The sequence below is a fragment of the Ovis aries genome, chromosome 17 (genome assembly GCF_016772045.2).
Source record: "Ovis aries strain OAR_USU_Benz2616 breed Rambouillet chromosome 17, ARS-UI_Ramb_v3.0, whole genome shotgun sequence".
NCBI classification, from domain to species: domain Eukaryota; kingdom Metazoa; phylum Chordata; class Mammalia; order Artiodactyla; family Bovidae; genus Ovis; species Ovis aries.
The window spans coordinates 62,690,163-62,712,772 of record NC_056070.1 but is presented as its reverse complement, the minus strand read 5'-3'; the positions used below and the strand labels follow the sequence as shown (position 1 = coordinate 62,712,772).

Genomic DNA, 22,610 nt, shown 5'->3' with positions numbered 1-22,610 from the left:
ACTCGGGCTGGCCCCAGGGGTCCCTGCTGATGCTTCCTTGCCTGCCCGCAGCCCCGCCATCACTGTGAACCAGGGCGAGATGAGCAGTCCCCAGCGAGTCACCTCCAGCCAGCAGCAGACGCGCATCTCAGCCTCCTCTGCCACCAGGGAGCTGGACGAGCTGATGGCCTCACTGTCGGATTTTAAGGTGTCCTGAGGTCCCCCCTCTCTCCCCTGCCCTGCCTGCTCAGAAGCCCCCAGTTTTCCCCTCCCATACCCCAGTGTGAGTGGCTGGGACTTAGCTGCTCAGGGTTTGGGTGCCTTGCCCCGAGCCTGGGACGCAGCCTGTGAAGGCTGGGGACGTGCTCAGCGGGACATTCCTTCCTGCCTGGGTGCTCCCGGCTCCCTGCCACCCAGGCAAGGATCAGGAGGCTGGGACAAAGGGCCCAGTGTTGGTGGCTGCTCTTGGTGGGGGAGGGCGGGCTCCGCTGGGCTGGGTGGGATCCTCTGCCTGGAGGTCATTTGTCCCGGAGTCCCATCTCCCACACTGGCTGGCTGTCCCCAGTGTGTCCTCTTTCTTTTCTGCCTCTGGCTCCTTTGCCAGCCTCCTTCCAGCCTCCATGGGCCTTTGAGGCCCACAGGCTCTTGTCCGGGAAGCCTCATCTATCAGGCTCTTGGGCCATACCTGCCAGAGGTGCCCTGTCCCCTGCCCACCGCCTGCTTGTGTAGAGGAGGCAGTGCCTCGGTGGGTCCTGATAGTGACTGAACTCCAGTTCCCGACCATTACTGACTCCACCCTTCCCGGGGCTGGGGAAGCCTGGTTAGGGAACTGGAGGAGGGGCACCAGCTCTGAGCCCCAGGGGCACCTTCGAGCCTCTGAGGCTTCATCTAGGGCGGGGCAGCGGCCTGCGCGTGTGAGCCTCCTGAGTGGCCACAGTCAGGAGCGTGTACACTGGACTCAGGTGGCCAGTGCCCTTTGCACTTTGTTGCTTTCAGACCCCCTTGAGACCCCCTTGAGAAGCTGTGCTGGTTCTCATTGCGCTCCAGGAGCGAGGTTTCAGAGGGATATAGGAGAGCTGGGATCGCCAGGGAGAGACAGAGCCGGGAGCTGCCTGCGGCTGCCTGTCTCCTGATCATACTTGGGCTGACCTCCCCCTGGTCCAACCCACCTTAATCTCTTCTCTCTCATCCCTACTTGGACTAGAAGCCCCACAGGCATGGGTCAGAGGCTGCTTTCCGCTGCCTGGGTTGTTTTTTTTGTTTTTTGTTTTTTCAAAAAACACAAAAGTCTTTATTTGGCTATGCCGGATCCCAGGTACAACATGTGGGATCTGGCTCCCCGACCAGGAGTTGGATCCGGGCTCCCTGGATGGGGAACATGGATGGGAGCCAGGGAGGTGGAGCCCAGGAAAACCCTTCTGGGGGCTGAGGAATCTTCTTCCAGAGCCAGTTGCTCTGCTTCAGCTTTGCTGCCATCTTGGTCTGGTCAGCACAGACAGCCTGGTCAGCGCAGATGGTCTGGTCAGCGTGGCCGGGGGCTGTCGGCGCAGACGGTCTGGTCAGCGCCATCTTGATCTGGTCAGCATAGCCAAGGGCTGTCAGAGCCCTGAGGCCCGGCCTGCCCCCCAGTGCACGCCCCTCCTCACCTCTCCCGTCTCTCTCCTCCTCACCTCTCCCGTCTCTCTCCTCCTCACCTCTCCCGTCTCTCTCCTCCCCTCTGTCTCTTGTCTTTCTCCTCCTCCAGACCAGCTCCTCCTCTGCTGTGGCCTTGAGTTCCTCAGGGCTGCCGCCCGGCTCAGCTCCATCCTTACACCACAGCCTCCCTACTCCGCCTCCTCCCGGGCCCTCTGGAGGCCTGCCACCCCCTCGGAAGCCCTCCCCTCAAGGCCACAGCCACACCCTGGGCGTTCTCTGCGCAGAGGACAACGTGGCCCCCGGCCAGCTCGATTTGGCTGGCTTTGGGGTGATGCCTGACACCCCCAACTCAAGGTTTCCCTCCACAGAGGGTTGGCCAGGGCCACTGGGTATAGAGGGCCAGGCTAGCGTTTGGAGGGATCCACCAGACCTGGTCGGGGAGCTCTGCAGGGCGCCTCCCGGCCACACTCTACCCTACACTGGGGGCACAGGTCCCCAGGAGCCTGGGGGCCCCCAAGCACCGTCGGCCAACGCTTTGCGCCCGGAAGACGCGGTGGCTGCCACTTGGCAGGGCCCTTGGGCTCTGAGGGCACTGAGGCCTGAGCCCCCGCAGGGAGCTGCGCCCAGCTTCCAGGAGGTCACTGAGCCGGCCGTCGTGGTCGTGGACCGTCAGGCCGTCTTCCCGGATACCTGGAGCCTCACGAAGGAATGTGGATGGCAGGAGAGGGCAAGGCCAGAGCCAGGGCCGCCAGAGAGTGACCGCCGCACCCCCGTTGAGGATGAGCAGCTAGGTGGAGAGACACCCTCGGCGGGTGGCCTGGTCAGGCCAGCCCAGGGACCCGAGACCCCCAGGAAGCCAGAGGGCGCCACTGAAGCCGCCACTGAGGCCAGGAGGGACCGGCCAGAACTCCCGCGGGCTGTGGCCGTGGACACGCCCAGCACCACGGAGAGGATTTCCACATCTAGCCAGGCAGGCGCACACTCGCCCTGCTCAGCGTGGCCCCGCCTGGCTGACTGCATGCGGCCTCCCTGTCTGCGCATGTCTGCTTGGGCGGCCGGTTGCAAGAGGCTGTGGCCTGAGACCCTGATGGCCAGCGCTGGGCAGTGGGCTTCGTGGGGCTGGCGGAGCTCCTTGGGTCCCGGAATCTCCTAGTGACAGCCAGCCTCTTGCCCGATGAAGGCTTGTTCCTTTAGATGAGCTTCACCTGACATCCTGATGGGATGTGTGTGGAATGGTTAAAAGCATGGGCTTTGGAACCAGCAAGAAGTGAATGAATACAAACCACACCTCCAACACGTGTGCCCCGTGTGACCTTGGGCAACCCTCCGACCACCAGTCTCAGTCTTCTCATCTTTAAAATGAGGGAAAATAGACCATTTCCCCCAAGGCTGTCCAAAGGATTAAATCAAACAATGCCTGGAAAGTGCTTCGGAAGAGCACAGCACACTGTCCCCAGTGAGCTGTCCCTGACGTCATGTTATCTGCTTGATTGAAATTTTTAGGCCCTTTTCAAAAGCGACAACAGAATGAAACCAAACTGCTAGAAACAAGTAGGTTATAATCCTACTTATATAAACAAGGGAAAAAACACAACTGGTTAAAGGATATACTGGAAGAAAAGACTGTTTTTTTTGTTTCTATTAAGAAACAAAAAAAAAAAAAAGGAAAACTCTCAAGCTCGTTCGAGAATGTCCACTTAGATTCTTTCACATCATTCTTGTAATAACTCCTTAAAGCAGTTGAAAAAAAAAACACCATTACCCCATTTCAAGGATGGAGAAGCTGAGGCCCTGGAAGTTCAGGGTCTTACCCAAGGTCAGGGCCCCCTGCCTCTGCCCTAGCTCTGCTTGGCTCATCTCTGATGGTTGGGTTCTTCTGCCCTCCCCTCCTGGGCACCCGCCGACCCCCCACCCCCGAGTGTGGACTGAGCCGCCTCCGCTGAGCCCAGAGTGGCCTGTGACAGCGTGCCTCCCCACTAGATCCGCTCGGTGATCAGGAGGAGCCGGGAGACTGGCCACGCTCACCCCATGTCCCGGGAGCCCTCCCCTCGCCGCCGGCTGGACCCCGCCACCCTAAGCAGGACCCCGTCCCAGGAGCGGCTCATCGCCGAGCTGCAGGGTCGGCTGGGCATCCGGCCGGAGGCAGAGGAGGCCGTGGGGGCCACAGGGGCCTCCACCGAGGACTGGCTGACCGAGGGCGTCGTCATCACCGTGCAGCCGCGTGGGAGGCGGGCTGGGGGGCAGCTGGTGGAGAAGGTAGTGAGCAGGTGCCCCCGGGCTGGGCTGGGGCGGAGAGGGCCTCTGGTTCTTGCCCAGCCCTGGCCAGAGGGCAGGTGGGGTTTGGGCGGGCGAGGGGGGCCGTCCTGCGTCCTCGCGAGGCCGGCCTCACCCCTGATGCCAAGAGTGAGAGGGCCCTGGGAGCCCCCGCCCGCCAGGCTGCCGTCTCCTCCACCATCACCGTGCTCACCTCTGTCCCTCTTCTCTCCCTCCCAGGTCGTCTTCCCTCCTGGCTCTCCTCTTCCCCTGCGGAGAACCTTCTCTGTTCTGCCTTCTCCTCTTCCTCCTCCCAGCCCTCTGCTCCAGCACCGCAAAGACACCTCCTCGGCCAGCAGCTCTCCTCCCCTTCCCAGCCCACCCCCACCCTGCGGCCCCTCCGGGGTCCAGAGCACTGAGACGGGGCCGCGGAGAGTCAGTGTGCAGGGCCCCGCCCCTTGTGCGGCTGCAGCCTGCTCCGTGAGGTCCATAGGCTGCCAGACCGACGAGGATCCGCTCTTCCCCCCGATGCAGGCAGGCTTCCTGGGGGCCCGGCCCCACCTGGCCTGTCCTTATGCTCCAGCAGCATCCCCACTCTGCACACACACACACACACAAACACACATACACACAGCCCTCTGTCTGTCCATCCATAAGATATTATGTCCATCCTTGCACTTGGCTTTGTGCCTTCATCCACAAGGTACCTGCGAAGTACCACAGCCCTTCCTTGGACTTGGCCTTAACCCTGGACCCTCGCTTTACCCGATGTCAATGCTCTCTCCCTCCCCTGAGGTGTCAGCCACCCCTTGGTCCCTCCCCAGGCTCCCTCTGAGGACGCTGTCCTCAGAAGGAAAACCAAGCAGGCCTGGTACCTGGCAAGGCCCCCTGGCTCTCTGACCCATCACCTCTGCCCCCTCAGTCCGCGCCTTTGGCGGGCTTACCTCTCTCTTCCTCTTCATCTCTCCTGGGGCCCGTCTCTCTCATGGTGGTTTTCCCGTAGACTTTTTCTCCTGATTTTCGTTACTGCCAGTAGGGGGGAAGAATCCATTCTCTTATCTCATTCTGAAGTCCCTGTTGTGACATGGTCTAGTGAAAAGTTCTCTTATTCTTTTTTCCTTAAAAAAAAATAAAAGCAATTCTTCTTCTCGTTTCCTCCCCTAAGATCCAGGGCCTGGAACAGAGAGCGGATGGCGAGCTGCGCTGGGCGGCTGGCTGGCCTCTGAACGGCAGGCAGAGCGGCCCCGAAGGGCAGGACGTGGGAGGGGTCAGTGCCGAGGCTGGGGCTGCAGGTCCTGCTTGTGGTGTGTTCTGGGGCCTGGTCAGGCACCGTGAGCCCCTGGGACCCCCAGGTGCATTGTAGAGACTGTTCCCACCTGAGGGCTTCCAAGGCCCCTGGAGGGGCTACACTTCCACCTCAATCTGTCTGTCCAGGAGGGAGAGACGCCCTAGTGTGGCAGCAAGTCCCCGCCCCCAAGGCCCAGGTGTCCTGACCTGCCCTCTTTCCCTGTCTCTGCAGTTCATGGCCCAGGGGAAGACAGGGAGCAGCTCTCCCCCAGGCGGCCCCCCAAAGCCCGGAAGCCAGCTGGACAGCATGCTGGGGAGCCTGCAGTCTGACCTGAACAAACTGGGGGTTGCCACGGTCGCCAAGGGGGTCTGTGGGGCCTGCAAAAAGCCGATCGCGGGGCAGGTGATGAGGAGGGGTGAGGCGGGGCCGGGGGGCACGGGAGGCAGGGTGCCCGGCGGGGGCAGGGCTGGGTCCTGATCGGCATCCCCCTCCTCCGTCAGGTGGTGACGGCCATGGGGAAGACGTGGCACCCCGAGCACTTCGTCTGCACCCACTGCCAGGAGGAGATCGGCTCCCGGAACTTCTTCGAGCGGGATGGACAGCCCTACTGTGAAAAGGACTATCACAACCTCTTCTCTCCGCGCTGCTACTACTGCAATGGGCCCATTCTGGATGTGAGTGCCCAGGGCCAGGCGAGGCCCAGAAAGGTCACACGCAGGCCCAAGCACACACAGCCAGGAAACTGGGATTCACCCTCTAGCCTGAAGCGCGCGCGGCCCGTCCTAACACCCATCATGCAGCCATCCCCCACTCCCTTCTGCCGAGGATAGGTGGAGCAGAGTGCAGGCCCCCTCGCTCTACCGCTGTGTGGCATTAGGGAGATGCCTAGCCTCTCTGGGCCTCCGTGTCTACACTTACAAGATGGGTGGCCCAGTAGAACATATGATCTCAACTGCCCGTGAGGATTATGGGAGACAGAGCGTGACTGGCACGTCACGTCCTTTCCAGTAAATCAGAATTCTCAGTGGTGTTCACAGCACAGCTGGGAGAGACCCCTGTCTGGGGAGCGTCAGCTCCTTCCTTGACCGGGGGTGGGGGTGGAGGGGGGCGGGAAGGACACCCTGGCCTGCGGGGAGGCCTGGTGGGGGGAGCCTGTCGCGCGGGCCAGCCACTCAGCTGGGGCTGCACACTTGGCTTTCGCAGAAAGTGGTGACAGCCCTCGACCGGACGTGGCACCCTGAGCACTTCTTCTGTGCCCAGTGTGGAGCCTTCTTCGGGCCTGAAGGTACTGAGCCTCGGGGAGGCGGGCTGCGGTGCGGGGGCAGCCCTTGCTGAGTCAGGGCGGCCCCTCCCCGAAGCCTAACCTGCCCCCCAACCCCCGCCCCTCAGGGTTCCACGAGAAAGACGGCAAGGCCTACTGCCGCAAGGATTACTTTGACATGTTCGCGCCCAAGTGTGGCGGCTGCGCCCGGGCCATCCTGGAGAACTACATCTCGGCCCTCAACACCCTCTGGCACCCCGAGTGCTTTGTGTGTCGGGTAAGGAGCCCCGTTGCTTCCTCTGGAGAGGCTGAGAGCGGCCGTTGCTGCTGCCGCCCTGTGCTTGCTGAATCCGACTTAGAGGGCCCGCTTGAGGTTCTTGATCAGGTGGGAAGGCAGGCGGCGCACCCCCTCAAGTGCAGTCGGTCCTGGACCAGGGCTTGTGCAGGGGCTTCGAGAAACGAGAGCAAGGCAGACCTGTGCAGCTGCCCCTGGGTCAGACCAGGTCCAGGAGAAGGGGATGTGAGAGTGAAATGAGGTAACAAGCCTTCAGCAGCCTCGGCGGACAATGGAGGATGGTTTCCATTCTGCATTCTGGGGGATGATGGCCCCAGGTGTTACGAGGGTTCTGGCGGGGGTCCCCTGATTAAGTAAGTTTGGGAAACACTGTTCATTGCAGGACTTCTCAGAGTCTTTAATACCCGAGTATGCCTGCGGATCTCTGTAAACAGGAATCTAGGATGCAGAGTTTGACCTCGGAACCCTTTTTTTTTTTTTTTTTTTTGACACCAGAGTTTCTAGGCACATGTGCTGCAGTGCCCAGGAGTCAGACCTATGTGTGAGTCCAGGCAGTGCAAGTTAGCAGGCTTCCCTGGTGGCTCAGTGGTAAACAATTCGCCTGCCAATGCAGGAGATGCCGGTTCGAACCCCGGGTCAGGAAGATCCCCTGGAGAAGGAAATGGCACCCCACTCCAGTATTCTTGCCTGGAGAATCCCATGGAGAGAGGAGCCTAGCGGGCTACAGTCTATAGGGTCATAAAAGAGTTAGACACGACTGAACAACTGAACAGCAAAAACAGCAGTGCAACTTGGCAGCAGCGAGTTGCGGTCGTTACTGGGAGACTAAGGGTTGGTGCCACGCTCGGCACGTCGAGCACGCTTGCCAAGGGGGAGTCGTTTCCAGGGTGGCCGCCCTGGCGGCCCCCTGCCTGTCGCCGGGGAGCTGCCTCGGCCCCCAGCCTGAACTGCCCCCCGCCCTCCTCTGTCTCCAGGAGTGCTTCACGCCGTTTGTCCACGGCAGCTTCTTCGAGCACGAGGGCCAGCCCTACTGCGAGGCGCACTACCACGAGCGGCGGGGCTCGCTGTGCTCCGGCTGCCAGAAGCCCATCACGGGCCGCTGCATCACCGCCATGGCCAAGAAGTTCCACCCCGAGCACTTCGTCTGCGCCTTCTGCCTCAAGCAGCTCAACAAGGGCACCTTCAAGGAGCAGAACGACAAGCCTTACTGTCAGAACTGCTTCCTCAAGCTCTTCTGCTAGGCGCCCCCGCCCCTCCCTGTGGCCCATTCCCCGGCCCAGCCACCTCACTGCTGCTGGGACCCAGAGGCCTTGTCCCGGGGCGGTGGCCGGGGTGGGGGGCGGTGGCGAAGGGGCCAACCCGACTGAAACTGGAACCGTGTCCTTGGCGATGGCGAGAGGGCCCTGAGGGGTCCTGCCTGCTTCTCTTGGCCCCTGCCAGCGCCTCTGGGCTGCCTTCCTCCTCCCGAGGCTCCCCCAGGCTGCCAGCCCGTCACCCTCCCCCGAGGCAGAGGTTGAAGGGTCCCACCTGCGTCCCCACGAGCCCACCTGGCCAAGCCAGCACCCCACACTGGAGCCATCTCTTACTCGTATTTTGGCAGTGGAGCCGGGGGTGGGGAGGGCAGGCAGGGTCAGACGGGGGCCTCTTTGCATCCTTATCCCCAACCCCAACCTCGTCAGCCTTGTTCTGAGAGTACCGGGGGGACGCCAGCTCCCCCCAGACAATGCCAGCATCCACCCAACCCATCCACCCAAGGGCAGATGTGCCCACGGGGCCACGGAAGGTTCCTTGTGTGCCTCCTGCCCTTCCCGTCTCTTCAGGCCTGGGCAGCTCCCCCCAACACCTGCCTCCCCCGTCCCAACCCCTCCCCTCCCCCCCCCCACCCCCCCCGACTGCTCTGGTCCTACTGAGAAAGGCCTCTCCAGCAATAATGTTTTCTACTCACTTCCTCCGTCTCCTGGGGCCGCGTGAGGTGGCGAGTGTCACCCCGTTGCCCGGACACTGTACTGACTTTGATAGTTTTCTACACTGAGGTTTGAATTCATATCGTCTGAGTTGCTTTTACTTCTCTATACAAAACTGAAGAGATTTTACAGACATCTCCTTTTGTACTCTCCCCCCGCGTGCACCGCAGTGGCTGCGGGATATGCGGGGCCTGCCTTGTACTGAAGGCTCGGGGCGGGGAAGCAATTCATGTTTTATTTTTTTCTTAGCACAAGCAGGTGAACGGGGAGCAGCTCTGTTGACTCCCCATCTTTAACTTCACAGCTCACCGGGACTGTTTTTATAAACTGCTGTATTTCGAACCCCCTTCCTTACTCCCCAGGCCAGCAAGCTCTTCACTGAAACCCACCTGAAGGGTGTCTTGCCCTCTGGGGCTGAGAATCCCAAACCTCATCCGTCCTGTTTCTGAGTGGGGAAAGAGGGGGACGTCCACTCTGGGGGTGCCCCTTCCCTGTGTAAGCTGTTAGTGTTCATGCCCCTGTGAACTTTCTGGCCCCAAAGAGAACATTCTACTCGTAACATGCTACTGTGGGGGTCCTTTCTTCTGCCTCCTCAGGAAAGCTGGGATCTGATTTTGACCATTAGTCTTGTTGATTCCACTGGGTGCATCCCTTCCCCAAACTTCCTGCCTTCCCTGGAGACTGGTGGTGGCCCCCTGATAGGATTCTGGGCAGAGGGACAGGATCCCGCCAAAGCAACAGGGAGCCCCCTGAGGATGAGATAGGCAGGGCTGGGGTTCCAGGTCAGTGGAACTGGGGCCCCAGTGGGGTCTTAAGTTAGGACAAGCCAGACCCACTCCACTAACCTCATCAGAGGCTGGGTGTCCTGAGCCTCTCAAGAGGGGAAGGGGGTCCCTCCTTGGAGGCGGGGCAAGGAGCAGCCTGGGTCTGGGGAGGTCAGCCAGGCCCAACCACAGGTCTGATGTCTTCACTTCTACTCTTAGGCCTTATTGCTCTGTTTACAGTGACCCACCCCAGGCCCCTCCCCTAGAGGATCTGGGGCTTCCAGAGGTTCTACCCTCTGGGTCGATGGTTATTTGATGATTTGATTTTTAATTTTTTTTCCTCTGTAAACTTATAACCTGGCTTTTTCCCATTTTAATTCCTGTGATTTATGCCAATAAAGTTTGCCATTATTTTCACCAGTGCTAGTGCCATTTCTTTGTGGTCCGAGATGAACAGCTCAGCCCCAGAAGAGAGACCAAACCCTCCCCAGGCTCATAAGCACCACAGTTTGAGGGTCAGTCACTGCAGTTCTCTTACCTGAGGCCAAAGCCCTCATGGGGCACTTGTGGGCCTCCTGGCTTTCTTACCCACTGCAATTTGCCATGGGTTGCCTCCCATGGGCGTGGGGGTGTGGCCTTCCACTCACGGATGGGAAGGAGGTTCAGAGAGAGCCGATATCCTGTGAACGAGCACAGAGACAGGCTGTGAACCCAGGGCTTGTCTCTGTTCTTATGTTGACCAGACACACCACCACTGCCCCCTAGTTCTGGCACGATACCTTGGGTGTAGAACCTTCCTTGTTGAGAGTTGGACTATAAAGAAAGCTGAGCACTGAAGAATTGATGCTGTTGAACTGTGGTGTTGGAGAAGACTCTTGAGAGTCCCTTGGACTGCAAGGAGATCCAACCTGTCCATCCTAAAGGAAATCAGTCCTGAATATTCATTGGAAGGATTGATGCTGAAGCTGAAACTCCAATACTTTGGCCACCTGATGCAAAGAACTGACTCATTTGAAAAGACCCTGATGCTGGGAAAGATTGAGGGCAGGAGGAGAAGGGGACGACAGAGGATGAGATGGTTGGATGGCATCATCGACGCAATGGACATGAGTTTGAGTAAACTCTGGGAGTTGGTGATGGACAGGGAGGCCTGGCGTGCTGCAGTCCATGGGGTCGCAGAGAGTCGGACACGACTGAGCGACTGAACTGCACTGACTTAATAGTCGATGATGGGTCTCGACTGCCCCCTGGTGGTCATATCTGTATTTGCATGCATGCTTCCTCGGCGTTGTCAGAGCCGTAACTCCAGTCCTGGGCCTTTGCGAGCTTCCGGGACAGTTTTGCAGCTTTGCAGTCTCCCTGTTGTTTGGAATGGTTCTCCAAAAGCCGCATGTCGATTTCAAGTCTGAACCCTGACCATTCCGTATTGAGCTCAGAAGTGAAAATTACCTTCAACCCTCACCCAAAAATCATATTTCCAGCTCATGTTGGGCTTACGTGAATGAACAGGTCCACTTCATTGTAACTGGCTCACTCAACTGTACTTTATGTTTTCCCATGTCAATAAATAGAGATGGGCATTTTTTAATGCCTTCACGGTATTCCATTATATTGATGTACTACAGTTAGAGACAATATCATCAGAGGCAGGATGTCCTTGCGGAGTTGATATGTCAGTATGTACATCCTTGCAAAAGTGCATTTGAAGGAAGACAGCCTTAGGGTTTGGAAGGGACTGTATAGCATAGTGAGACTCATGGGCTTTGAACTTGCTTTTAGGTTTTGGTTCTGAAGCCATCACTTACTAGCTGAGGTACTTGGGTGAATTACTTAACCTCTGCGAATTTTCTTACCAGTAAAATGGTACTAATACTGTATCTCCTTGGGGGTTTGTTGCACAGATGAACAGCAGTAATGTGCATAAAGTACTTAGTACAATGCTGAGCATGCAGTAATACCCTGTCACTAAAAAGAGATCTTAGCAGTAATGGACTCCAGCAGTTGTCTATACAGGCTCATCATCAGGAGGCTTGAAAACAAAATACCAGGGTTTCTAACTTGGTCAAGTTAAAAGGATGGAGTTGGGGAGAACCACCCTCCCCTTCCCACCCTAGGCTCTAAGCTTATTCATTAAAAACATATTTAATGATATAGCACAATTGTTCAAATAAATGTTGAATGAAAGTGTAATAAAATATGTTGACATTAAGTGATTTCCTCCTACATTCCAGGGACTGTGTTAACACATAACTCACGTAATCCTCATGGGGTGTGAATACTACTATCCTCATTTTACAGACAGGAAAAGAGAGGGTCAGCAAGGTGAAATCACTTCCTAAGATGACCAACCTAGCAAGTGACAGAATAAGGATATGAATTCAGGTTATCTGACTGCAAACTCTACATCCATTCATTCAACAAATGTTTATTATATGCCCATAGGTGCCAGGCTCACGGCAGAGAGAGAGACAAATTATTTTAGTGATTTAGTGTGTTACTAGGTGGAAGTGCTACCAAAAAGTTAAACCGGAGGAAGAGGGAAGTTGGAGTGGTTTTGGGGGTAATCTTGAATAGGGCGATGGGGGTAGGCCTCCAGCAGGTGATCATTGAGCCAAGACGCAACGGAGGTGTGGATATGGGCAGGAAGCCTTCTAGGAAGAGGGAATAGACAGTGCATGAGCCCTGAAATGGGAGCGTCACCCAGCTGGGAGGAAATGAGTCAGTAGGCAAATCGGAGATGAGATGATGGGGTGGAGGTGGGGACCAGATCATGTAGAGCCTTGTAGGTAGCCTCATTTACGTTTTAGGTTTTTTTCTGGGAGGGAAATGGGGAGACTCGAAAGTATTGCGAGCAGATGAGGAAGTGATCCGACTTAGGTTTAAAGGATCCCTTTGTTTCGATAGGGGGAAGAACAAACTGTAGAGGAGACGAGAGACCATCCTGTTTCTAAAGCATGAGAGTTCTTTCTCAACGTCATACTCTGTAGTTGCGACTTGGCCTGGTGACCAAAGGAAACGTGAACTCAGCTTGCAAACACTAACTCTACCTGGCGGCGCCTCCCACCCGGCAGAGGGCAGCAGCTCTGAGAAAGCGCCTCCAGCACCCAGCAGTGTCCTCCTTAACGACCTCGTTTAAAAGCAGCTTCCTGTTGGTTGGAGTGGCAGGGATGCTACCCAATGGCTGCCTGCATCTATCCGATTTCTTCAGAATGGCGTTGGCACCAGCCAATAGGCGGGGGGCTCTGCCTGTGGCTTCTGATTGGCTGCTTCGCTCATCTATAAAAGATGCCCGCCGGCGCGCGGCCCTCCTCTCGCCAGGCGTCCTCGTGTGAGGTTCGTCCGTCTCGCTGCGTTCGCACCGGCAACTGTGGCGGGAAGAATGGGGGTCTTTGGGGGTTCTTTTGGAGGCTCTTGGGGACCGCGGGGTCCGGCCTCTTTGGTTTGGGGGTGCGGCGGCGGCCGCCGCGACAGGTGCAGCCCTGGCTCGGGGCGGCGGGCGCCCGCGCGTGGCCTACTCCGCGTGTACCTTGGGCTTGGAGCCCGCCGTGCTGTGGGGACGCGTGTCGGGGTGGCTTGAGCTCCTTTTCTCTCCTCAGTGACATCGTCTTTAAACCCTGCGTGGCAATCCCTGACGCACCGCCGTGATGCCCAGGGAAGACAGGGCGACCTGGAAGTCCAACTACTTCCTTAAGATCATCGTAAGTTTGGGGCAGGCCCCGCCGCCCACCGTGCTGCCCGGGCCCGGGCACTGGTGGGGACGGTCAGCTGCCGTGTGCTGAGCGCCTGCTTGCTAGCTGCTATATTAGGTCATTTTAGGCACATTTCATTTAATTTTTACAATTTCCCGAGATCCATGCCCTTCCCCCTCCCAGTGTTGCAGATGAACAGACTCAGGCAGGTGAAGTGGCTCTTAAGGTAAAGAACATTCAAGCCCAAGTCTGTCTAGGTTCAAGTAGCACTCGTTCTAATTTTCTTGTCCTGTCTGCATCTTTGAGAAAGTCTGAGGCTATGAGTGACTCATTATAATGGGGCAAGTTGTTGCCTATTTAGAGCCTGTCAGTCAAGAAACTATGTGAGTTCTTTAATTTAGATGGCCTTGAGTTGGGTCTTGCCTGGCCAGAAATGCTAATCACGCTGCTCTTCAAGCCTTAGGATGCGTTGTGGAGTTTAGTTTTTTGCGTTCTTCCTCATTTATCATGCAGGTTTTCAGTTTAACAGAAAACTTTGTAAAATGATTATATACACACAACCTAGGTCCTACAAGTTACTATTTTGACATACTTCCTTTATGTTATATTTTGATTGCTGTAAATCTGACTTTACCTGGACCAGTATTTTTTTTTTTTTTGGTTAAGGCAGTCATTTAGCGAATCAAACATGCCTCGTAATTGGGGAAAGAGCAAAAGTTATAATTACAAGTATTTGTTTAATTTACTGTAGAAACAGTTACTGTTTATACTCAACACGCAAATCTTTGACAAAACTGGTGTTAACTCAGGTGGCCTATAGGAGGAGGCACTGTCCCAATCTCTGTCATTTCAAAAGCTTAGAGGAAAGGGAGTGAGATGGAAGCTGGTGATTGCGGGATTTGGTTTCTCTTAACCGTTTCCCTCTTTCCTCCTGTGAAACACGGCTTGTTTTCGGCTTGTTTCTGTAGCAACTTCTGGATGATTATCCAAAATGCTTCATTGTGGGAGCAGACAATGTGGGCTCCAAGCAGATGCAGCAGATCCGCATGTCGCTGCGCGGGAAGGCTGTGGTGCTGATGGGCAAGAACACGATGATGCGCAAGGCCATCCGAGGGCATCTGGAAAACAACCCGGCTCTGGAGAAGTTGGTGTCTTTATCCTCCCTTCTCAGTGCCCTCCTCCCTCTTCCTGGAGAGGAACGGAGCTACAAAGTGACCTTCTCCTGTAAACTTCTCTTTGCAGACTGTTGCCTCACATCCGGGGAAATGTGGGCTTCGTGTTCACCAAGGAGGACCTCACTGAGATCAGGGACATGCTGCTGGCCAATAAGGTAAGGGAGAATCAGGTTGACTGGAGAGACCTTATCATTAGTTTGGTTCCTAAAAAGCAATAAAACTGACCGATCTCAGGTTGTGTCTGGAGAGAAGACATCTCACTGTTCACTTTTTTCCCACATTTGCTCAGGTGCCGGCTGCCGCCCGTGCTGGTGCCATAGCGCCGTGCGAAGTCACTGTGCCAGCCCAGAACACTGGTCTGGGGCCCGAGAAGACATCCTTCTTCCAGGCTTTAGGCATCACCACTAAGATCTCCAGGGGCACAATTGAAATCCTGGTGAGTGGACCTGGCTTGCCAGTACTAGCTGCGCCAGCGGTGGGGGCTCGGTGGCCTCGGACCTGCCGGACGTCCAGGGGTTAACTGCCAACTTCCTTGCTCTTCAGAGCGATGTGCAGCTGATTAAGACCGGAGACAAGGTGGGCGCCAGCGAAGCCACGCTGCTGAACATGCTGAACATCTCCCCCTTCTCCTTCGGGCTGGTCATCCAGCAGGTGTTTGACAATGGCAGCATCTACAACCCCGAAGTGCTTGACATCACAGAGGAAACTCTGCATTCCCGCTTCCTGGAGGTACCCGAGGGCCCATTCCAGGCCCTTCCTTTCTCATTAGTAGTTGAGAGCGCATCTGGCTTCAGCTGCATCTTGGCAATGCAGCTGACTAGCAGGTTAATAACCAGGAATAGTTGTTCAGTCTGTATCTCAGTTTCCTCATCCTTAGAACAGCAATGACAATTTAGGATTGTTGAAGGAGCTAATGAATTAATGAGTGTAAGGCCTTGAAACAGTGCTGGGTACACAGTAAGGGCTGTCATTTTAGGACCTGCAAAAAGATGTGAGATTTTGAGTGTCAGTGAGTCAAAAGAGGGATAACGAAAATGAGGTAATTAATACACAAGTGTTGCCAAGTACCCTACTATCTTGGGAGAATGGACTCTCAGTCCATCCTTCATCTTGTTTAGTTTTTGCCACTAATACCTCCCCTTAACAAAGTGATGCGATATATAATTCTTGTTTTTTTGACAGATAGACAATTGTAATTACATATACTCTTAACTCTGGTTACTTTTGGAAATCTCCGTAGTGGATGAAATTCACACCTGGAACTGACGTTTTTCTCAGAATGCCATGAGTATATGATTTTACAAAACGGTGGCTTTTGAAGTAAATACCATCGTTATGGTATAGGGAACACCCTTGTGGAGAATAAGGGCAAAAAGCATTTGTAAATTAAACTGGGTCTGAATTTCACTGCCAGAAGCATCTGGTGTGAGGTGAAGCGTCCTGTGTGAGACTGAGGTACTGAGCAAATCGCATGTGCTGTTGAGCTCCGCTTCACTGTCTTTTAAGACACCACACCTGAGACCTAAAGGAATGTCACGCCTGAGACTGAAAGGACTGTTTCCTCCCTTCCACAGGGTGTCCGCAATGTTGCCAGTGTGTGCCTGCAGATTGGTTACCCGACTGTTGCATCTGTACCCCATTCTATCATCAATGGGTACAAGCGTGTCCTGGCTTTGTCTGTGGAGACTGATTACACCTTCCCACTTGCTGAAAAGGTACAAAGAACCCACTAGGATACCAAAATCCATGAGTGCTCAAGTCTGTCATAAAATGGTGTTAGTTAGGTTATATCATTTCTAGGTTACTTAGGATACCTAATCTAGTTTGAATGTTACGTAAATGGTTATAAATACGATGTAACTTGAGTGTAAATAATTGCTACAATATAGCAAATTCAAGTTTTGCATTTTGGACATTCCCCCCCCACCCTTTTTTTTGAGTTTTGATCCACAGTTGGTTCGGTCTTTTAAGTGTGAAACCTTTGGCTACAGAGCGCCAATTGTCTACTTGAAGTTGGGAGGCAGAGGAGATGTGTTCTCGATTTTAGAAATTATATGAGATTTAAAGCAGGGATAGTTTAATGGGTAAGAGCCGGGCCTGAGCTCACCAGGCTTATACCCAAGCTGTCCTGCCTGGTTACTTCAGAGGAAGGCTTCACTGACAAGGAAGTGGGCCCTTGAATCCGGAGCTCTGCGGAGGCCAAAGGGCTGTGGGTAGTAGGGGTGCTAAGATGACCCTTTGACTGTGAACTTTGCCCTTGCTCTAGGTCAAGGCCTTCTTGGCTGATCCATCTGCGTTTGTGGCTGCTGCCCCCGTGGCTGCTGCCCCCGCTGCTGCCCCCGCTGCCACCACCGCAGCCCCAGCCAAGGTCGAAGCAAAGGAGGAGTCGGAGGAGTCGGACGAGGATATGGGATTTGGTCTCTTTGACTAATCCCCAAAGAGCAGCCAACCGGGCCAGCATTATTTGTGAAATGAGAAAATAAAGGCTTACTTCTCTTACAAGTCTCTGAGCTTCTCATTTTGTGCGTTTGAAGGTTATATAGTGCTGTATGCTAGAAACCAAAGGCATGGTCAAATCAGCTTGATTTGAAATTGACATTTGGGTGTTCTCTTTGAAAGTGACACATTGCTCTCCTAGCATCCTATACTTTGTCTCTACCCAGTGTTAACTGTATGTTTGTTAAACTGAAATTTGTCTCCATGACCATCAGGCCACAAGCCTGGGTCACTCTGAGATAATTTAAGTAGGCTTGGTGTCATACTGAGATAAGATGTGTGCTGCCGGGGGTGTTTCAGACTGGGTGGTGGTCCAATTTAGTGGCCACTATTTAAAGAGAAAATGTCCTGTAGGTGTGAATCATACATATCATTTATTCTGTACTGACTGGATCATGAGGTAAGTGCTGGTTGTATCCAGGTCTCAAGTCCAAAGGAGCTTTCCCAGGTGGCTCAGCAGTAAAGAATCTGCCTGCAACGCAGGAGACTCGGTTTGAATCCCTGGGTCTGGGAGATACCTTGGGAGGAGGAAGTGAAGTGAAGTCGCTCAGTCGTGTCCGACTCTTTGCACGACCCCATGGACTGTAGCACCCCAGGCTCCTCCGTCCATGGGATTCTCCAGGCAAGAATACTGGAGTGGGTTGCCATTTCCTTCTCCAGGGGATCTTCCCTACCCAGGGATTGAACCCAGGTCTCCCACATTGCAGGCAGATGCTTTAACCTCTGAGCCACCAGGGAAGCCTCATGACAACCCATTCCTGTATTGCCTGGAAAATCCATGGACAGGAGCCTGACCTGCTACAAGTCCATCTACCTGCAAAGAGTTGCTTAGCCACTGAGCATGCGCGCACTCAGAAGTTTGAAAGCCATTGCTAACATCAGAGACAGGACTGATCTGTGCAGACCATATTAAAGTAGGTAGAGTTGTCAGGTTTGCATACAGAATAAAATTTAAACTAGCCCCAGCCTCCTACCCTGTGGCCTTGGTCTAAGGAGTTGCCCTTGGGCAGTTTCCTCCCTCCGCTCTAGAATCTTCTAACATTGCTGCTGGGGTACAAACAACGGTATAAGACACTTCGCTGCCTGCCTGTTACTGAGTTCAGCCCCTGTCATCAAGGAAACCCCTCTGGCAAACAAGTAGGCCACACTTATGTAAAACGGTCTTCACACAGGAGAGGCCCACGTTGGGGTACCCGGGCCGGACCTGCCTGCGCACACGTGGGTCGGAGCTGTAGGGACCCTCATCTTCCATGAGGCTGGGCTGAGAAGGGCCCTGAGACCCGGGGGTCGAAAAGCACGCCCTTGGCAGGCCTTGATAGTCCCCGGTATCCCTCAGATAACACACTCCGGCTGCCTGAGTCAAATCCCGGCCTGCGGTGACCGCCGTCCCGCCCGGGGGCGCCAGGCCCCGGGCCCGGGCGGGCTCCAAGCGGGATCCCGGCCTCGCCCTGCCGCGTGGGCTCGCGCTGTGACCCGGAAGCGCTCCGGAAGCGGTTCCGGAGTCAGCTCCGGCAGGATGGCGGCGGACACGCAGGTAAGGCGGGCGACTGCGAGGCCAACGCGGTCAGCAACTAGGCGCGAACGGCGGCGGTCTGGTCTGACCGCTAGTGCAGCTGCCGTAGGGGGTTAGGGGGCGGCGGCTGCGGAGGGCGCGGTCCCGGGGGCGCTTCGGGCGAACTCCCCACGGACCCGGCTTCGTCCTGGTTCCCGGCCCGGGCGGCGCAGACCGGCCGTGGGCTCGACGAGTCGGACTCCGGCCTCGGCTTCGGCAGACCCTTCTTGATCCTGAAGTTGCCACAGTTCCCGTTTCAGAGTCTGCTCCGTTTCTCCGAAACCCTCCACGATGAACCTCGGCCAGCGCCAACTATGCCTTAAAACTTTATATTCAGCAGATATTTCTCGGACATTTACTACGCTCGGGGACTTAAAGCACAGTGTTTGGATTTGTACAGATCTGAGTTTGAGTGCTAGCTGATCAGTTTCTCTAAGACGCTGGGCAAGCTGCTTAATCCTGTCAAGTCGCGGTCTTTGCATCCATACAATGGGGCTAAACTAATACCTGCCTCGTAGGGTCGTTGTGAGGAATCGATGAAATAAAGTAGGGCCCCATGTAAGTTGGTGGTTATTATTAGGTCCAGCGTTAGATAAAAGAGCTGTCACAACTTGGGAAGAGTCTTGTCACCTTGAGTGTTGGAGGGGGGACTTTCCCCCTCCACCCCAGCCTCCTTTGTGGCTGTGAGTGTTTTAGAGAGAAAAGACAATATTACGAAAAAAAAAAAAAGACAGTATTACGGGAAATGAAACAGGTCTCAAAAGGACAGCTTGGCTCACTTGGGTGTCGGGATGAGGAGATTTATTTATTTTGATATGAAGGCCCTGAAGTCAGAGAGTGAGCCCTTAACTTCATTATTCAGAATGTGTGTGTTGTGAGTTTCCTGTGCAAGGAAGGTTCTGGTAATTTGTTCAAAGTTTGTTATGATGGATCCTGGAAAGAAAGGGGTATTTTGAAAGGGGTTGGGAGAATACATGCTGAATGTGTAACATTAAAACTCAAATGAAGAAAGCAAACACTTCTTGGGACTTACCTGGTACTCCAGTAGTTAAAGACGCCTGCCAGTGCAGGGGACACCGGTTCAGCCCCTGGCCCAGGATCTAAGATCCCACATACTACTGGGGAACTGAGCCTGGGCGCCCCTTGTGCCACAGCTAAGACCTGACACAGCCAAATAAATAAATATTAAAAAAAAAAAATCTCTCTAGTGCTGTGTTGTTCAGTATAGTAACCAGTTAATTAACAGCCAACTAGCTACTTAGGTTAGTTAAAATTAAATGAAATTTAAAATTCAGTTCTTCGGTTGCTCTAGCCACATTTCAGTGCCTGGGTAGCTGTATGTGGCTGGTGACTGATGCATTGTACAGTGTAAAAGAACATTTCCATCATCACAGAAAGTGCTTCTGGACAGTGTTACCCTAGAGAGAAACCTGTGAACTTTTTAAGCTCTTTGCATCTGATCTAAACCAACAGATTACTTCTCTGAAGGATCTTAGTGTGCTCTTCCTCACTTTTGTTCTGACAGGGTCCCTAGTGGGTGACATTCATTTTCTGATTAAGAAAAAGAAGAGCCTTGTACCTGAAATGCCCTTTCATCTTTCCAGGAGAAACTGTAGTCAGGAACTTAACATTAGCATGGAAAAACAGCTATGTGGGAATTTCGGGTACAGGGTGTATTATATATATAAAGATGCATCTAAATTTGCTATCTCCTCCAGCCTTACTGAAACTAGTAAAAGGTTGAGGGAAAAAATAAGAATTGAGAGAATGGGGAGCAGACAACAGCTGCAAACTTTTGGAAGCTAGAAAGTGAGGAGTGGTAAAGGATCCTAAGCCAGCAGTTCGGAAAGCTGAGAACCAACCTGATTTACATTGTAGAATTTCTGATAGCTGGGAATTGTTGGCATCTGCTAACCCCTGGGTGTGAGGGTGAGTGGGGAGGGGCTAAGTTAGGAGGATTGGTTGAAAGCCCTGTTCACGTGCCTTCAGAACCCCAGCTTTCTTTCTCCATCTTGGCAAAAGGCTGGAAGTTTTCCTTTCTGGAGAGTGTAAAACAGGACCACACAAAAGTGTAGGAGGTCCAATGTCCACGGAAATCATCAACGGAATAATTCAAGATGCTTTCCCTGAACCGAAGCATGCCTTTTCAAATCAAAAATGGTCAGCACAGTGGATGAAAGCAGACGCACGACAGAGCACACTAACGTGAAATCCAATTTTTCTGTTAAAAATAAATTTTCTTCTTTATTTTTGTATTTATTTACGGCTGCATTGGGTCTTATTTGCGGCACGTGGGATCTTTTCGTTGAGGTGCGTGGGCTCAGTTGCCTGCGATGGAAGGCGGATTCTTAACCTCTGGACCTCCGGGAAAGTCCCAACCTGAAATTTTGGAACCTTGGATATAAAAAGATCTTAGAAACTCCTGGGGGGGGGGGGATATCAGATCTCAGACAAAAGATCGAGAATCAGAATGGCATGGAGGTTCCCAACAATACTGAATGCTAGAACTCAGTGGAGAAAAGTCTTCAGTATTCTGAAGGAAAATTTCAATCTAGCATTCTCTATTCAGACAAACTTCAGGTAGGAGGTCAGAACATTTTCAAACCCGCAAGGACGTCACAAGTTAGAGTGTGCAGTTCACCCAGACACACAAAAAGAGTACATTCTCAGGGTGATAAACCGCATCCCAGCTGTAGCAGTCACACACCAAATCCACTGGGAGAGGCCTCTTCAGGAAGGTGGAATTTGGTCAGACTGCATGATCTGCGTCAATGTATTGAGATTTAGACACGGGGCAGACTGTGGGATTGAATGGTTAATTAGGACAGATAAAACGAGGCAGGCTGAGAATGGAGAGAGTGAAGGGCTCATGATTCAACTCCAGGATTAATTTTAAAAAGCTGTGCAAGAGAGCAGACAGAGTTCATTAAACGGAAGTTGAAAACTAGTTGCATCTAATGTAAACACTGAATTATTGGACTAACGTATATTACGAAACTTGAGGAATAATTACCGAATAATCAGCCAGTGTTGGTGAAAGAGATTGTGCTTGTGTGTGAGGGCATGGGACTGGTTTTTAGAGCAAACCTCCCAGAACTTTTTGACTCTTTAATTATATGCATGAATGAGTATAAGAGCAAAAGACAGTAAACAGACCCTTTATGTAGAAGATGGAGTTTTGCACATGATTTTATTCATTGCTGATAGAATTGTGGCAAAGGTTTAACTATAAGAGGAACTTGGTGTTATTTTACTTCTCTGTGTACGCTTAAGTCTTACTCTTCTAATAGGGCCTGTCTGTCAGATACCCTCAAAAGAAAAAGAGGGCAGGAGTTGGTCACTTATCCATGACCTGCTTGCTTTGTAGCCTGTAGAACAGAGGTCCCCACCCTCTGGTATCTAATGCCTGACAATCTGAGGTGGAGCTGATGTTATAACAATAAAAATAAAGTGCACAGTAAATGTAGTGTGCTCAAATCATCCCCAAACCATCCCACCTGTCTCCCCAGTCCATGGAAAAGTTGTCTTCCACAAAATCAGCCTCGGGTGCCAGGAACGTTGGGGAACACCGCTGTGGGATATTGTTCAGGAGCAGATTTTCAGGAGTATTTGCAAACCGCCCCTTTCCCCAAGTCTTACGCTGTGTCCCTGTGCAAGGCAGGCAGTTGTAACATTGATGGTGCTTGATAGCTAAGGACTTGTTCGCATCAGTTTCTACACTTGCTGGTTTCACGTTTAGTTTCAGAAATGCAGGTGCTGTGGCTTTCGACTCCAGTCTGAGCAGTGGCTTCCCTTCTGGGAGTTGGTTTCTTCATCACCTGTAAAATGGGGAATATGATGCCTGTCTTGAAGGCTTGCTGGTTAGTAGTAGCTGATTTTGTGCTCGGGGAGAGCGTAATGCCCTAAATGCACTCTCTCATTTATTCCCCATAACAGTCATGAGGTAGGTGCTGTTTTCTATGCTGAATAGATGGGGAACCTGAAGGTCAAGCATATGACATAATTTGACTGAGTTTCCACAGCCGGTAGGAGGCTGAACTGGGATTCAGTTTCTTAACCTTTTACCCTTTAGCCAACTGTGCTTATGACTTGCCAGGATACACCTCGTTACCGGAGGCTTATAAGAGATAATATAAAGGGGACATACTGGGCACATAGTAGGCCCTCCCTATATTTTGCTTAGTTCGGAAAGGATATTTTTTCTTTCTTTTTAAAAAAATACTTACTTATTTGGCTGAGCTGAGTCTTAGTCGGGCATG

The 22,610-nt window shown here is 53.4% G+C and overlaps 3 protein-coding genes across 7 annotated transcripts in view; all 3 read left to right on the top strand.

The window, feature by feature from the left end:
• The window catches only part of PXN (paxillin), a 42,985-nt gene extending 33,129 nt beyond the window's left edge, over window positions 1-9,856 (top strand). Inside the window, exons 6-15 of one of the 5 annotated variants that reach the window (XM_042234070.2) lie at window positions 52-187; window positions 1,724-2,584; window positions 3,595-3,870; window positions 4,108-4,401; window positions 5,033-5,134; window positions 5,387-5,557; window positions 5,656-5,829; window positions 6,359-6,440; window positions 6,545-6,693; window positions 7,686-9,856. In XM_042234070.2, the coding sequence (XP_042090004.1) occupies window positions 52-187; window positions 1,724-2,584; window positions 3,595-3,870; window positions 4,108-4,401; window positions 5,033-5,134; window positions 5,387-5,557; window positions 5,656-5,829; window positions 6,359-6,440; window positions 6,545-6,693; window positions 7,686-7,952 (2,512 nt within the window). In that variant the 3' untranslated portion in view covers window positions 7,953-9,856. The remainder of the gene's footprint in view (window positions 1-51; window positions 188-1,723; window positions 2,585-3,594; window positions 3,871-4,107; window positions 4,402-5,032; window positions 5,135-5,386; window positions 5,558-5,655; window positions 5,830-6,358; window positions 6,441-6,544; window positions 6,694-7,685) is intronic. The other 4 variants (XM_060401265.1, XM_027956614.3, XM_042234072.2 and 1 more) reach the window with 4 other exon arrangements.
• A 2,890-nt stretch (window positions 9,857-12,746) lies between these two features.
• Window positions 12,747-16,805, top strand: RPLP0 (ribosomal protein lateral stalk subunit P0). Its single transcript, XM_027956613.2, has 8 exons — window positions 12,747-12,772; window positions 13,036-13,137; window positions 14,097-14,272; window positions 14,371-14,458; window positions 14,593-14,739; window positions 14,847-15,032; window positions 15,878-16,018; window positions 16,570-16,805. The coding sequence occupies exons 2-8, from the start codon at window positions 13,084-13,086 to the stop codon at window positions 16,732-16,734; spliced, it is 957 nt and encodes a 318-aa protein (XP_027812414.1). The 5' UTR covers window positions 12,747-12,772; window positions 13,036-13,083; the 3' UTR covers window positions 16,735-16,805.
• Window positions 16,806-18,297: 1,492 nt separating this feature from the next.
• GCN1 (GCN1 activator of EIF2AK4) overlaps window positions 18,298-22,610 on the top strand; it is a 54,450-nt gene continuing 50,137 nt past the window's right edge. The window contains exon 1 of the mRNA XM_027956611.2: window positions 18,298-18,333. Coding sequence (XP_027812412.1) covers window positions 18,316-18,333 — 18 coding nt within the window. The 5' untranslated portion in view covers window positions 18,298-18,315. The remainder of the gene's footprint in view (window positions 18,334-22,610) is intronic.